The 16,081-nt window shown below is 33.7% G+C and overlaps 1 protein-coding gene, 1 long non-coding RNA gene and 1 pseudogene across 3 annotated transcripts; 1 reads left to right on the top strand and 2 right to left on the bottom strand.

Moving 5' to 3' along the window:
- Positions 1-504: 504 nt before the first annotated feature.
- LOC148928647 (uncharacterized) lies at positions 505-2,357 on the top strand. The gene is made up of 3 exons (XR_016128802.1): positions 505-713; positions 793-866; positions 2,137-2,357. It is a non-coding gene; the product is annotated as an uncharacterized LOC148928647 (long non-coding RNA).
- Positions 2,358-3,282: 925 nt separating this feature from the next.
- Positions 3,283-6,117, bottom strand: LOC125191626 (chorismate mutase 1, chloroplastic-like; annotated as a pseudogene). The gene is made up of 6 exons (XR_016129086.1): positions 5,930-6,117; positions 5,064-5,286; positions 4,898-4,984; positions 4,434-4,577; positions 3,870-3,962; positions 3,283-3,789 (listed from the first exon to the last, which is right to left on the bottom strand). The product of XR_016129086.1 is annotated as a chorismate mutase 1, chloroplastic-like (transcript).
- Positions 6,118-12,706: 6,589 nt separating this feature from the next.
- LOC148928648 (chorismate mutase 1, chloroplastic-like) lies at positions 12,707-14,464 on the bottom strand. The gene is made up of 5 exons (XM_089056738.1): positions 14,225-14,464; positions 14,059-14,145; positions 13,595-13,753; positions 13,030-13,122; positions 12,707-12,949 (listed from the first exon to the last, which is right to left on the bottom strand). The coding sequence occupies exons 1-5, from the start codon at positions 14,462-14,464 to the stop codon at positions 12,707-12,709; spliced, it is 822 nt and encodes a 273-aa protein (XP_088912864.1).
- Positions 14,465-16,081: the final 1,617 nt, after the last annotated feature.

Here is a 16,081-nt window from a genome sequence, read left to right on the forward strand (position 1 = left end):
CCGAGTTCTTGATACAAGACTCTCAGGAAAGGCAATGGCTTGATCTCTGCAAATACATATGAGGAATAAATCTATAGCTTGCTGAAAGTACTTTGGAGGAATCATGAGCACGAAGAAACCACGTGGGAGAATGAGGATAAGATGACGGAATTGTACCCTGAACTTTTTCACTTGGGGTAGCAAATTTCGGGACGAAATTTTTGTTAAGGTTGGTAGGATGTAACGCCCCACTTTTTGAACCCTAATTTTCGAATCCTAAATTTTTTTGCATTTAATGCTTTGAACGCCATGGCGTCTGTGAATTAATTGGCGAGTAAATTTTGGTTATTTGCTATTCTTGTGACCTAATTTGATTTAGGGTTTGAAGGTACGTTGATGGAATTAATTTTTTAATATATATAATTCATTTCCATGAAGAATATTTATTTGACTCAATTCCAAGTTAGGTACAATAAATTAAATAAATAAAAATCTACAAAGATTTCTCCTCTTTCATCATCACGCCTTTCTCCTCTCGCAAAAAATATTTCCAATTAAAAATCAGTCAAACACAATTTAATTGTGAAATAAATTACTCTTTTTACACCCTCTCCTTACCGTATCAACCACTCTACAATCTGTTCCAAAATTAAACCACAATCAACTCTCAATTATACTCCCATGCAGTAGGAAGGAGTTCATCTTTCTATGTTCCAAATCCTAATTTCACCACGGTAATCATCCCTCCATGTCCCTTCCATGTTCTTCCTAATAAGATGAATTCATGTTTACACCGAAACCCTTTTCTGACAGAAATTTGGATCAAATTCGGAAGGGGAAAAACCAGAAGCTTCGATCTTTTTGCCTAAGCCGATTTGTTGCTAAAGGTATACAATTCTTCTACCCAATCCGATTTCATACTGCATACATCACCGGATACCACAATCTGTAATCAATCCACTAATCCAATGAATCGAGGCAAACTGAATTAAAGAATCAAACTTTAATTCACGAAATCAATTTTAGAACTTATCGGCGGGGTTAATCGGGGCTGCTTTGGGGGACCTGCCGATCTGGACAGTGCGAACACCACAGCGGCGGTGACCCTTCGATTTGGTGCTGGGCGACGGAGCTTTAATTTCCGTAACTTTTGGTGTGTTAATTTTGAGAGAGAGCCAGCAGAAATTTCTTTCTGGAGGTGTATGATTGAGTCCCAAATTCTTCATCTTTAAATTTCTTTTCTTTTTATTTCAATATTTTAAAGTGAAAAGGGCGTATCTGTGTTTGTATGTGAAATAGGAGAAAATTGTGTCCTTTTTAAATTCTTTTAATCTCCTTGGATTTTGAGTATTTAATTAGATAATGGGCCAAACTTTTGGTGTTTGTTTTAAAATAAAATGGGAGTACATGCTTGTGTTTTGGAAATGGGAGTTTATGACTTTTGAGTTGGGCCGATGTTTTAATTATTTGGGCAGCTGAAATTATCAAAATAAACCAAGTTTTTAAATAGAAAAATTATAATCTTATTGATAAAATAATCGAAGTCTAAGGATGCATGCATCTTATTTAATTGTTTGATTCCTTGTGTTGATCTATGTGTTATTTTATATTACAAAGATGATATCTTGCAAGTGAATTGTGATCGCAAGGGAAAGAATATATTACAGATTAAACGATCGAGGTGGGCTCTCGTTATAAATAAGGACAATGTCCTAACTATTTTATCAATGGGAATGAAATGCAAATTGTTTATCATGCCATAATTTTTGTTTTAACGTGCCTATCTGAAATGGCTTTGCCATTTATTATTTAAATCGAATTCGGGTCCTTGTAGGGCCGCAAACCCTACTTGGATTAGTGTACACCTACGGTAGATCATGTGTCAGCGTACGGGTTGGCCGGTCTAGCGACTTGGTTTGTAGCCACATTCCAAGTCATGTATGAGCAGATATGGTAAACGTCTATGGAAAATTGACTGTGTAGTCGTGATTTTGAACAATGAAATATTTTGGTGCCTCGGGCCTTTCAAAAGCTAAAACCCCGATGGTGGCCTAACAATGGCATGATAAATATAAATATTTTGATAAAATGTTTTCGGCATGAGTCCACTGAGTATTTTATAGTACTCAGCTTTGCATGTGTTTTCCCTATGTGCAGGTTGAGCGGCGACGAGCTTGGGGTGGTGTTGAGCCGAACCTGAATTATTGTTGGATTTTATTTTGAACTCTGAGGGTCGTCGTGTCTTCATACACGGCCTTGAATGCTTCCGCTGAGATAATACTATTTTTCACACCTATGTTTTGAACCCTTTTACTCTTGAATTATAAATGATGATAATTGTTGACATTTGATTTAAAACATGATTTTTTCCATCGACATTTGAATATTATCTCTCTCTCTCTCTCTCTCTCTCTTTCTCTCTCTCTCGCTCGCTCTCTCTCGCTCTCGCTCTCTCTCTCTCTCTCCAATTCAATTCCAATTCCGTGTACCGAACGAGCCCTAAATGTGTTGGGTTGCTGAGTCTATTTAAATTAAAAATGTAAAATTTTTATTTTATTGAATTTCAAAATTTGTTTTTAATTTTTTTAATTCATTTTATTTACTTTTGAGTTCTAATATTATTACCAAACAACTTATAAATAATGGTTTCGATATTTTACAACAATTTTTTCATTATTAAAACATTTCAAATTGTAAATAGTGACTTTCAATATTTTACAATCAATTTTAATCATTGTTAATATTTCACATTCAACAAATTAGGATTTATGTATTTTTTTTATATCAGTATAGTTATTTTTATGATTTTATTCATTCTTATGGCTTATTTACATTAAAAATTTCACACCGACCAGTAAACTATATTGGTACTATAGAACAATAGATGTGATAAATAGTTTGCCACTTGGGTAAGATGTGTGTTAAAAAAAATATTATCCATGAAAATATATTTACCAATATTAACGACAAAAAGCTATAGTAATAGCAATAGTAATAGTAATAGTCATAGGAATAGTAATAGTAATAGATTAAGATGAACTAAAATATCACAGTCCCATATACATATGATAAATCTTTGTTACAGAATGACAATATAGGAGAATAACACATCACATCACATTTTGTGTTTAATGATAGCAATTCATGCATTAGCTACTGAGAGTAAATCACAAGATGCAAGATTATATGTAAGGATTTTAGATTTCCAACTAGGATCGACTAAGACAAAATAACAAAGCATAAGTTAGATGGTTGATAATTAAAAGAAATCTAGACATTGACAGACTGTATAATCAGATTTTAAACTGATCAATCATTACATAAATTTAAATAGTCCAGCACTAATAATTGCCAGAAAACACACTGAAATACCAGTGCTTGCCAATAATACTTACTTCATTAAGAATATACAACAACAATCATAACCCATATATATATATATATATATATGTAAAAACTCAAAGTCTTATTTATTTCATAATATGCAGCAGAGAGTTTATATGCTGCTAAGATTCAGATCAACAGATGAAAGTAAAGAAGTTTCATGGAAACAATCTCTTTCACCCTAACACCTAATCAAGCCTTCTCAACAGATACTCAACCTGAACTTGCTTGGTTAACAGCATGATCCATCGGCAGTACAGCTCCCCCACAATGCTTGGGTTTATCTTATAGTTCCATGCTAACTTCACCTGTACATTCACATAGTATTTCTTCTTGCCCATGCTTCCGAGTCCTTTGCTCCACGCGCTTAGCAATGGTATCTTCCACAGTTTCGTACGTCAGCAAATCCATCAGTTGACCTCCATCCTAATTCAAACAAGAGTCAATACACTCGGCTTCACATGTACGTATACATTTCCAAGAGGATCGGAGCCAGCTCAACTTACTTTTTCTATGATTGCAGCTTTGTACACGTCAGGGGAGGCTTGAAATTTTGCTTCAGCTACAAATTTACCATAATGAATCCTCTTGTAAAGAGTCTACAAGTTGACAGATGACCAGTAATTAGCCACTCTTACCTATTCAAAAATCTAATTAAAACTATAAATGGAACTAAGATATGCTTGTCACACTAGCAAAATCTTTGATATCTCGAAACACTGTGCACTTGCCAATAGTTCTAATTTGGTGAGAAGCAGGATATAAACCCAATCTAAACTATGAGTACATGCTCAACCATGATAATTAGGAGTAATATACTGGTCCATCTAGGAAAAATAAGTTCAATTTATGTTGAACATACATTTAACCCACGCAGTTAAAGACTACTATCGCCTTATAAGGCCTTTCAAGGGGGTGATTAAAGCAATTTTACAAGTTAAAGTCTTATTTGTTCCATATCAACGAGGATTGCATTCAATACATAAGTTGTGTGTTAAAATCTCATTCGCTCTTCTCTTATGCGACCCTTTTATGATTTTTTTTAATATAGTAAGTTTGAGAACTTATACCTGCAAGCATAAAGCATCCAACCATGCAGCTGAGCCATAATTACCATCATCGCCTTCTTTAACCAATCCTGGAAGGAGATTCCTAAAGTACATATTCCACACTTGGAAATTTATATTTATCACGTCTTCTGCTGGATGAAGAACCTGTATCACCATCATCTCTTAGAATGAAAACATTCCATATAGGGTGATGTCACAAAACGAAAGAAAGCTATAACAAGAAGCATATCCTTATACATGCATGTTGTCATTTGCAATGCAAACAAAGATTCTTAGTTTTGTCACATATCATTTGTAAAAGTGAAGGTTGGTTTATTCATATGTTATGAATAGTTTTTGTTAACTCCAAAGCAATAAATATGATGGTTAACATATTAATGTGGAAAGATTGGAAAATGATTGCTTCAAAGTGTGGACTTAAACAGGAGATGGTGAACTATGAAGTCAAGGCATATGTGTCTTACCTGTGGATACTCCAACGGGGCAAAGAGGGGCTTGGGTAAGATGTCGGGGAAGAAGGGACGCTCGTAAGGGCTCGCGTATCTTCCAGCCTGGATCAATGAATAATTGTTTGAATGCGTATTTCTTGCTAATTAACCAAAGCTTCAAAAAAAGTTAGTTTCAACATACCTTTGCTTGAATCTTTTCTGTTTCTTTGACCACGTACTCGACTATAGAGCCACGGAAACCATCCTTGGTGAAACCATGAGGATAATATGTTGGTGCATTATAACAAAATTGAGTTCTATCAACCAGACAGAATATAATGCGCTCTTCTTGCCAGACCAAGGACTCCCTAATGCCTTCAAGAGTGTACATCTGTGACTTGTCCACCCTTCTTTTCGGCATACACCTGACACGGATTGACATGACCTAATTAGTACCGGTCCCTAACACGACATATCGAACATCTTTACTACAAATAAATCCAAAGGCATCCAAGTGCTGCTTACAAATATCTCTTTTCTTAAAAATCGTAAGAATGACCGAAGTATCGGTTCCTAACATAACGTATCACAGATCATTGCTGCGAATAAATCCAAAGGCATTCAAGTGCTTACAAATATGTCCTTTCTCAAAAATGGTAAGAATGACCAATAATCAAGAATAACCATGAAAATCTTGTTTATCAGAAACACGAGATGATCATTATCTAATATTGGAACTAAATTATAAGTGAAGTTTAAAGAGAAGAGACAATAAAAGGCAACATAACATATATGCAGAATAGAAGAATGATGAATGTATTTGGTGATGCACATTGCTGAAAATCAAACACAAAAACAATTAGAAATTTATGAGTTGCATGTAGAATATTCGAGTAGTCCCTGATTTATATGTATGTTTGCTTTATGATTAAGTCTAGTTTTACTAAATAGCTAATGCACATGTAAGATTGAAAACATTTCCCCCAAATAAAATTCCATTTAATTAATGAAGATAAAATGGAATTCTTAAAAATAAAATAAAAAAAATTAAGGATGAGCAGATTATACCGTAGCGCAGTAGCGGAAGAGGGTTGATTTGTGAGGATGCCATTACTGAGAAATCTTGAAGGGGGAAATTGAAGGCGGGAAAATGTTTGCTTTGAAACATTGGAACGAGGGTGGCGGAGGGAGGCGGCGGAGGTGGTTGAAAGTAGCTTACTCTCCATTTAGAAGGATGGAAATGGAAATGGGGATGAGTTGAGATGAGGGGATGTGATCAAAATCAGTGTTTCAGTGTTATATATATAGTGAGTGGAGTGTAAAATTGCAGTTACAATTGCCATGCTGACAATCGCATTGAACTGCGTTTTTATTTCGATATTATCTCTCATTGTCTTTACCATCTAAAAAATAGTTCTGGAGATATAAAGTGGAGTAGATTGTTTACTTTTCATAAATTTTGATTCATGCAATTATATGAATAGTTTTATTATTAATTCGAAATAAAATCAGCAAAAAATGATAAATTGTGGTTATATTTACCAAGTTTCATTTAGTACTATTTGCCAATTTTTCATGCACATTAATTGAATCCCTATAATGGCAACTTTATTTCTAATTTGAGTATTTTCTTTTTGATTTAAAGAAAACTTTTAACGCTATTTAACTTATTTCAGATCACTTCATGTGTATCATGTATTGTGGATTAAAATGAGTTTATATTATGATAGTAGTAATTTTTTTGTAAAATTAAAATGATGAAAATGGCCGGGTAGGTTTGAATGAAATTGTGTGAGATATTAAAAGAAGTCTTTGTGAAAGAAAGTTTTTGCATGTGTTTCCAGACTCGGCACTCTATTAGGTTATTTGTATGTTTCTCACTCGCCAAAATACTAGTATAAGTACGACCGTACAGAATATTGAATCGCCAAAATACTAGTATAAGTACGGCCATACGGGATGTTGAATCCACAAGATATGGGAGAATCCATTACGTATTAGTACTACACTTAGAGTTTAGCGATGTCGTCATGCCTTAAATTCAGAGAAAAAAGGATATGCATATTATAAACGAAACGAAAACTAGTATGGGGTACTATTGATATCAAACTAAGTCTGAAGAACAACAAACACGAAAATAACGCTTATAAATTGGGCAAGGTAAAACAAATTAGGCAGGCTATAGACACAAAACAATAAAGTACTATGAATGAAAAATTTTAAAAATAAAATAAACTAAAAGTTTATTTCCTAAATAATTATTTTGTATGATAGGATATAAAATGAAATAAAAAGTCTAAGGACAGAAAGTGTAAATTCAACTAACTAGTTGGTGAAAGAATTAAGTTTTATTAGTTGACTTCATACATTATGTACATAAAGTAAACTGAAAAGATGGGAAAAGGAGATGAGACAAAATAAAAAGACTTAAATAGAGGAGTGGAAATAATCTACAGGCATGGGAGAGGAGTGGAAATAATCTACAGGCATGGGAAGCGTGAACTAATAGAATTTTATAAACAAGAGATAAACTACCTACTTAACCCAGGCACAAATCCAATTGAACCGAGCTTGAGTCCCTTTGTTTGCATTTTTACTAGAATTTTTCAATGCCTCTTTAGATTTTAATTTCTCAAGTAATTCTATAGTATAACTTATAGCTAAGAATATTATGTTATAATCATAAAGAATTTTTAATGCTAATTCTCTCTTGTAATTTTATATAATCTTATAGCAATTAATTTTATATAAATAATTTTATTATGTAATCATAAAAAATAATTTGTAAGTATATTTTAAAAATGTAAATTATTTCTTTAATTCCATAAATATATAAATATTTTATATAATATTATTTAAAATCAATTTCAATTAAATGTTTTTTGTTATAAAAAAATAATTATTTAACTCCATAAATACATAAATTAGTATATTGCAAGTAAAATCAGTTTAAATACTATGCTCTTTATCTAAATTCCTATTACTCGTCATCTGATTATTTATCTCATTATCCATTTCTCGCGCACAATTCTCTACTATTCATTCCAAAAACACACAACCAACTTCTTTCTCACCTACAACATAAACTTAACTAGTGCTAATAAATAAGAAAAACAAGCATTAAATTCTAACAAATACAAGTAACAAATCAAAACTAATAACAAAAACTAATAAATGCGAAAATAACCATCTATCTAACACAATAAACACACAAATATTTCAAAGCATAAATACAAGAAAGCAATTCACACAAGAGTCTAAACTACTCCCTAGACATAAGAATGACTAAAGATTACAAGTGTTTCTTCACTCCTACGACACCATAAACGAACTCGACTCCAAATAGAAAATGGTTCTCTCTTGCCAAAAAGATGAGAGAACTTGGAAAAGTGCACGAGAAAATATATATAAGTGCTAGATGGTATATTGAATGTTCAAAATTAGAAAAAATAGATAGTCCATTTGTCTCATCATAAGTGGAGTATGTTGTTTTTTGTAACATGGAATTTAAAAAATGATGTTTAGAGAAATCAAATAAAATAATAGAATACGAGAGAATAAAGTAAAAGAGTAAAAAGATAGAATATGAGAGCGAATAAAGTAGATAATTAAAAAAATTCAAAGTAGGAAATATAATAAACTAAGCTAGAATAATTGTACTATTTTGCCAAAAATAAAAGTGACTTATTTTAGGTGAGATATTCCAAAAAAAGAATACGGGTCGCTTATGATGGGACATATAGAGTAATACTCCCTCCGTCCGCGAATAAGAGTCTCATTTTTTCATTTTAGTCTGTCCGCGAATAAGAGTCCCGATTCACTTATACCATAAATGGTAATAGGGTTCCACATTCCACCAACTCATTTCACTCGCATTTCATTTAAAACTAATATATACAAGTGGGACTCATGTCCCACTAACTCTTTTCCACCCACTTTTCTTAACATTTCTTAAAATCTGTGCCGCCAAGGAATGAGACTCCTAATGGCGGATGGAGGGAGTAGATAACACTGGCAAACACACGTACAAATGGGGGAGGGCTTAGCCCCTACCCAAAATATTTTTCGGGATTTTTTCAATTTTGGAAATGATTAAATTTTTTGAAATTTATCTCTTGCCCTCACCAAATTAATTATATTGGAAACTAAATCAACAAAATTGAATAATAAGATTGGACTGAAATGAATCAAGATGGCAAACATTACGGAGAATAAAATGAAGAACAATGGTTTACTTAGATGAGTTTGAGAAAGACGATGACTTGATAACAATTAATATTATAAACTTCTAGTAAAATGTGTCAAGATGGTGTGCTAGCTTTTCTAAAAATTTCTTATTCTCTATTGGCTACTAAATTAAATTAAAAGTACAACAGCTCTTAAAAGCCTATTCGTTTTGATGGAAATATTTGGATTTTTAAAAAAATATGGTAGTTAAACTTTCTTTGGACTTGGGAGAGTAAACTAAATTTCAATTTAATAACTTAGTGTTCAATTAGTTAATTCTAATTTATCATCCCCTTTATAACTTTTTCCAGAAGCATATATTTCTTCCGTCCCGGCTAGGATGACACATTTCTTAGCTGGCACGAGATTTTAGGAATTATTGGTTAAAGTATTTAATTGCAGAGAGAAAATGTGAGTGTAAGTATAAAAGTAGAGAGATAAAGAAAGATGAATATTTTAATAGAAGTGAAAAAAAGTAGTTGAGTGTATTAATTGGTGAGAGAAAGTTTCCAAAAAAAGAAATGTGTCATCTTAGTAGGAACAAACTAAAAAGGAAAACATGTAATCTTAAGCGGAACGGAATGAGTAATTTACAAAGTATTACTCCCTCCGTTTCACTATAGTTGAGTCATTTTACCATTTCAGGAAGTTTCTTCATAGTTGAGTCATTTCCTTATATGGTAACTTTTTTCTCTTTCTTTACTCTCTCTTACTTTATTCTCTCTACTTTATTCACTTTATACTTTATTCTCTCTACCTTTTCATCTCTCTTACTTTTTTACCTATTTATTGGACGCACTCAATATTACTTTCTAAAACTCCGTGCCAAAAAGTTTCACCTCAACTATAGTGAAACGGAGGGAATACTTATTTTAATTTTCTTTCCAAATAATCGATGTAAACTCAATTTTTATTTTCTTAGTGACTTTAATCCATAAATTAAACTTTTAGACTTTTTTTCTTTTCAACCTAATTATACAAAAACTTCTTGTATTTTTATTATATTTTTTTATTATAAAAAATACTCTACAATCGTTTCCAGAAATACTTTTTTTTTGGTATAATCACCAAAATTTGTATCGTTTCTACTTATAGAAAGATTTCCACCAATTTTTCTCCCCTCCTATTGTACTTTATCACCGCTTTTCTACATCATTTTACGATACCAATAAGCACTAAACTTGTTTCGTCCATAAGACTATTTTCCGTAGATAATGAGAGTATATAGTAAATCCACTCTTGACAAATCATGTGGATTGAGTCGTTATCGAATCACCTCGATGGCGACCCAACACAATAATGCCAAATCCTAACACAACCCGCAATCATCATATTCTTATTGCGCCTCAATATATTAACTTCATGCGTGTTCGTGTCATGTAAAAAATTGTCAGTCTACCATTAACGTTAATAAGTTACTATATAATTTAGCTAGACACAACACAGTAACATCCAGATGATGATATTAAACAATTAAATTTTGATATTTAATATTATTAAACATGTAATAACATTATTAAAACTTTATTATGATTTAAATTTAAATAATAAAATTAAACTAGTAGTAATATTTTTTAATGGGACAGATGGAGTATTTAGTGGGATTAAAGGAGGTCAAGGGTTCAAACTCCGCTACTTGATAGACTTTCGGCTTCAAATCCGGTAGAGCAAGATTAGCCGGATTTCACCAAAGACTGGTTCAGTACATCTATAGTTAAGCAAAAAAAAAAGAGTACAATGCAACAATTATTTTTTTTAAATTCGATGGCAGCGTTACGAAGCCTATCCATCTCCATTGAGTCGCTACCCAAAGTATATGGTTCCCACGTCCAGCTCCTTTAAGCCATTGCCCAAATACCTGTAGAATGTGGATCCTATGCTGCGAAGGTTTTCAACAAGACAACTCCATAGATGAAAAGAGAGGCGAAGACGCTAAATCAATAATAATATTTGAATAGATTCAAAGAGGCACTCCCTCCGTCCATAAAAATTAATCTTAGTAAATAGTGAAGTAATAGACAACATAAGTTTCAGCACAAAGCTAATAATCTTAATACTACCTCCGTCCCTGAAAGTTTGACACAATTTATAATTCGGTCCGTCCCTGAAAGTTTGGCATACTTCACTTTTTACCATTTTTGGGGTGTCTATGTCATTTAACCGGCTATTCTCTTAAAAGATGTTGTTTATAAGGAGAACTTATAATGTTTTATAAAAAGCACATGTATGAACTTTGAAATATACAAATTTTAATTCATCAAAAAATTGAAAATCGTGAAATATGTATGTCTAACTTTGAAAGCTGCTAATTCATTTGTTCATGTAGTTTTCCAATAAAAAGAGAGATTATTCATTATTGTGAAAGAATAAAATATGGTTAAAACTAAAAGGGAGGAGGGTAGGGAACAAAATAGCGTCAATATCATCCACCCCAAACTCCTTGAGCTGCCCCATTGTAAGACTCAGAAACATGATAACGTCCCTATCAGTGCGCGCGCACACACACACCCACACCCACACATACATGCACCTACACACACAGCTGCACACACACACGACACACGAGACACACCTACACATTCCTACACGCACACACACACACCTGCACATACACACACACACACCCCTGCACACACAAACACACCCCTGCACATACACACACACACGCACGACACACACCTAAACATTCTTGCACACACACACACACACACACAGAGCTCTGCACATATGCACATACACACACACACCTACACACTCATGCACGCACACACACACACATGCACATACACACACCTACACATTCCTGCACACACACACACACCCATGCACATACACACACACATTCCTGCACGCACACACACACACCTGCACATACACACACCTACACATTCCTGCACACACACACAGAAACCCCTGCACATACACACACACCCCCCTGCACATACACACACCTACATATTCCTGCACACACACACACACGCAAGCCTTGCGCACACACAAACACACCCCTGCACACACACACACCTAAACATTCTTGCGCACACACACACATACACCTCTGCACATATGCACATACACACACACACCTACACATTCCTGCACACACACACACCTGCACATATGCACATACACACGACACACACCTACACATTCATGCAGGCACGCGCGCGCACACACACACACACCTGCACATACACACACACACCCCTCACATATTCACACGCAATTACACATTCCTGCGCACACAGTCACACACCCCCCATATACACACACACACACTACATAATTTTTTTGAATTAAATTTCTTGTCAATTATCATTTTACCGAACAAGGGATTAGGAATTGAATTATAATCTTTCAAATTCAATTCCGTAGAATTCTAATTCCAATTCCGTGTACCGAATGGACCCTAAATGCGTCCCAATAATACTACTACTTCATTAAGAATATGCAACAACAATCATAACCCAGAGTTTTAAGCAATATATATATATATAAAGAGAAACTCAAAGTCTTATTTATTTCATAATATGCAGCAGAGAGTTATACGCTGTTAAGCTCCAGATTAAAGTAGAAAGTAGACAAGTTTCATGGAAACATTATCCTTCACCCTAACACCTAATCAAGCCTTTTCAACAGATACTCAACCTGAACTTGCTTGGTTAACGAAATGATCCATTGGCGGTACAGCTCCCCCATAATGCTTGGGTTTATCTTATAAACAGGTTCCATGCTAACTTCACCTGTACATTCACATAGTATTTCTTCTTGCCCATGCTTCCGAGTCCTTAGCTCCACGCGCTTAGTAATGGTATCTTCCACAGTTTCGTACGTCAGCAAATCCATCAGTTGACCTTCATCCTGATTCAAAGAAGAGTCAATACACTCGGCTTCACATGTACGTATACATTTCCAAAAGGATCGGAGCCAACTCAACTTACTTTTGCTATGATTGCAGCTTTGTACACGTCAGGGGCGGCTTGAAATTTTGCTTCAGCTATAAATTTACCACAATGAATCCTCTTGGAAAGAGTCTACAAGTTGACAGATGACTAGTTAGCCACTCTTATCATTCAAAAATCTAAATAAAACTATAAATGGAGCTAAGATATGCTTATCAAACAAGCAAAATCTTTGATATCTCGAAACACGGACTATGTACTTACCAATACTTCAAATTTGGTGAGAAGCATCATATAAACCCAATCCAAATTATGAGTACAAGTCAACCATGATAATTAGGCGTAATATACAGGTCCATCTAGGAAAAATAAGTTCAATTTATGTTGAACTTACATTTATCCCACGTCGACTTGGTTAAAGACTACTATCGCCTTATAAGGCCTTTGATTAAAGCAATTTTCATACAAGTTAAAGTCCCATTTGTCCCGTATCAACGAGGATTGCATTCAATACGTAAGTTGTGTGTTAAAATCCCATTCGCTCTTCTCTTATGCGACCGTTTTATGATTTTATTTTTAAATACAGTAGGTTTGTAATGTATACCTGCAAGCATAAAGCATACAACAATGCAGCTGAGCCATAATTACCGCCATCGCCTTCTTTAACCAATCCTAGAAGGAGATTGTTAAAGTACATATTCCATACTTGGGCATTAATATTTATCGCGTCTGCTGCTGAATGAAGAACATGTATCACCATCATCTCTTAGAACGAAAATATTCCAAATAGGATGATGCTCAAAAAATGAGAGAAAGCTATAACAAGAAGCATATCCTTATACATGCATGTGTCATTTGCAATGCAACCAAATATTCTTAATTTTGCCACATATCATTAGTAAAAGGGAAGGTTGGTTTATTGATATGTTATGAATAGTTTTTGTTAACTCCAAAGCAATAAATATGATGGTTAACATATTAATGTGGAAATATTGGTGAATGAATGCTACAAAGTTTTGACTTAAACAGGAGACGGAGAACTATGAAGTCAAGGCATTTGTGTCTTACCTGTGGATACTCCAACGGGGCAAAGAGGGGCTTGGGTAAGATGTCGGGGAAGAAGGGACGCTCGTAAGGGCTCGCGTATCTTCCAGCCTGGATCAATGAATAATTGTTTGAATGCGTATTTCTTGCTAATTAACCAAAGCTTCAAAAAAAGTTAGTTTCAACATACCTTTGCTTGAATCTTTTCTGTTTCTTTGACCACGTACTCGACTATAGAGCCACGGAAACCATCCTTGGTGAAACCATGAGGATAATATGTTGGCGCATTATAACAAAATTGAGTTCTATCAACCAGACAGAATATAATGCGCTCTTCTTGCCAGACCAAGGACTCCCTAATGCCTTCAAGAGTGTACATCTGTGACTTGTCCACCCTTCTTTTCGGCATACACCTGACACGGATTGACATGACCTAATTAGTACATGTCCCTAACATGACGTATCGAACATCTTTACTACAAATACATCCAAAGGCATCCAAGTGCTTACAAATACCTCTTTTCTTAAAAATCGTAAGAATGACCTAAGTACCAGTTCCTAACATGACGTATCGCAGATCTTTGCTGCGAATAAATCCAAAGGCATTCAAGTGCTTACAAATATGTCTTTTAGTGCTGATGACATGGCAGGGGGAGAGAGTGGCTAGCCTGTGGCTGTCCTAAAGCCATTGGAGATGCTCTTAAAGTACGCCAGATTGTTTACTTTTCATAAATTTTGCTTCATGGAATTATATGAGTATTATTTATTTCACTAATTCATAATAAATCAGCCACAAATGATAAAATGTGATTATATTCGGCAAGTTTCATTTAGTAGTATTTGCCAATTCTTCATGGCAACTTTATTTCTAATTTGACTGTTTTCTTTTTGGTTTAAAATAAACTTTTCAGTGACTTCATGTGTATCATGTATTGTCGATTAAAAATATGAGTTCAAAATATGATAGTAATTAATTTTGTAAAATTAAAATGTACGAAAATAAAGCGGTATGAATGAACTTGTGTGAGATATTTAAAGAAGCCTTTGTGAAAGAAAGTTTTTGCATGTATTTCCACACTCATGTTCTATCAGGTTATTTGTATGTTTCTCACTCGCTAAAATACTAGTATAAGTACGACTGTACGGAATGTTGTATCGCCAAAATACTAGTATAAGTACGGCCGTACGGGATGTTGAATCGACAAGATATGGGAGAATCTATTACATATTAGTACTGCATTTAGGGTTTAGCGGTGTCGACATGCCTTAAATTCAGAGAAAGAAGGATATGAATATTATAAACGAAGCGGAAACTAGTACGGGATACTATTGATGTCAAACTAAATCCGAAGAACAACAAACACAGAAATAACGCTTATAAATTGGGCAAGGTAAAACAAATTAGGCAGGGTATAGACACGAAATAATAAAGTACTATGAATGAAAAAAAAATTAAAAATAAAATAAACTAAAAGTTTACTTCCTAAATAATTATTTTTGTATAATAGGATATAAAGTATGAAATAAAATATCTAATGACAGAAGGTGTAAATTCAACTAAATAGCAACTAACTAGTTGGTGAAAGAATTAAGTTTTATTAGTTGACTTCAAAGAGTAAATGAAAAGATGGAAAAAGGAGATCAGACAAAAGAAAAAGACTTAAATAGAGGAGTGGAAGTAATCTACTGGCATGGGAAGCGTGGACTAATAGAATTTTATAAACAAGAGATAAAGTACCTTTGTTTGCATTTTTACTAGAAATTTTCAATGACTCTTTAGATTTTAATTTCTCAAGTAATTTTATAGTAGTATAACTTATAGCTAATAATATTATTTTATAATCATAAAGAATTTTTAATGCTAATTCTCTCTTGTAATTTTATATAATCTTATACCTATTAATTAATTTTGAATAAATAATTTTATTATGTAATCATAAAGAATAATTTTTAGTACTCCCTCCGTCCACAAAAAATAGGGCACATTTACCATTTTTGGCCGTCCAAAGAAAATAGAGCATATTCATTTGTGGAAAGTTTTCAACAA

Source organism: Salvia hispanica, chromosome 4 (assembly GCF_029641045.1).
Source record: "Salvia hispanica isolate PSC_SH4W2 chromosome 4, Shi_PSC_v1, whole genome shotgun sequence".
Lineage (NCBI taxonomy): Eukaryota > Viridiplantae > Streptophyta > Magnoliopsida > Lamiales > Lamiaceae > Salvia > Salvia hispanica.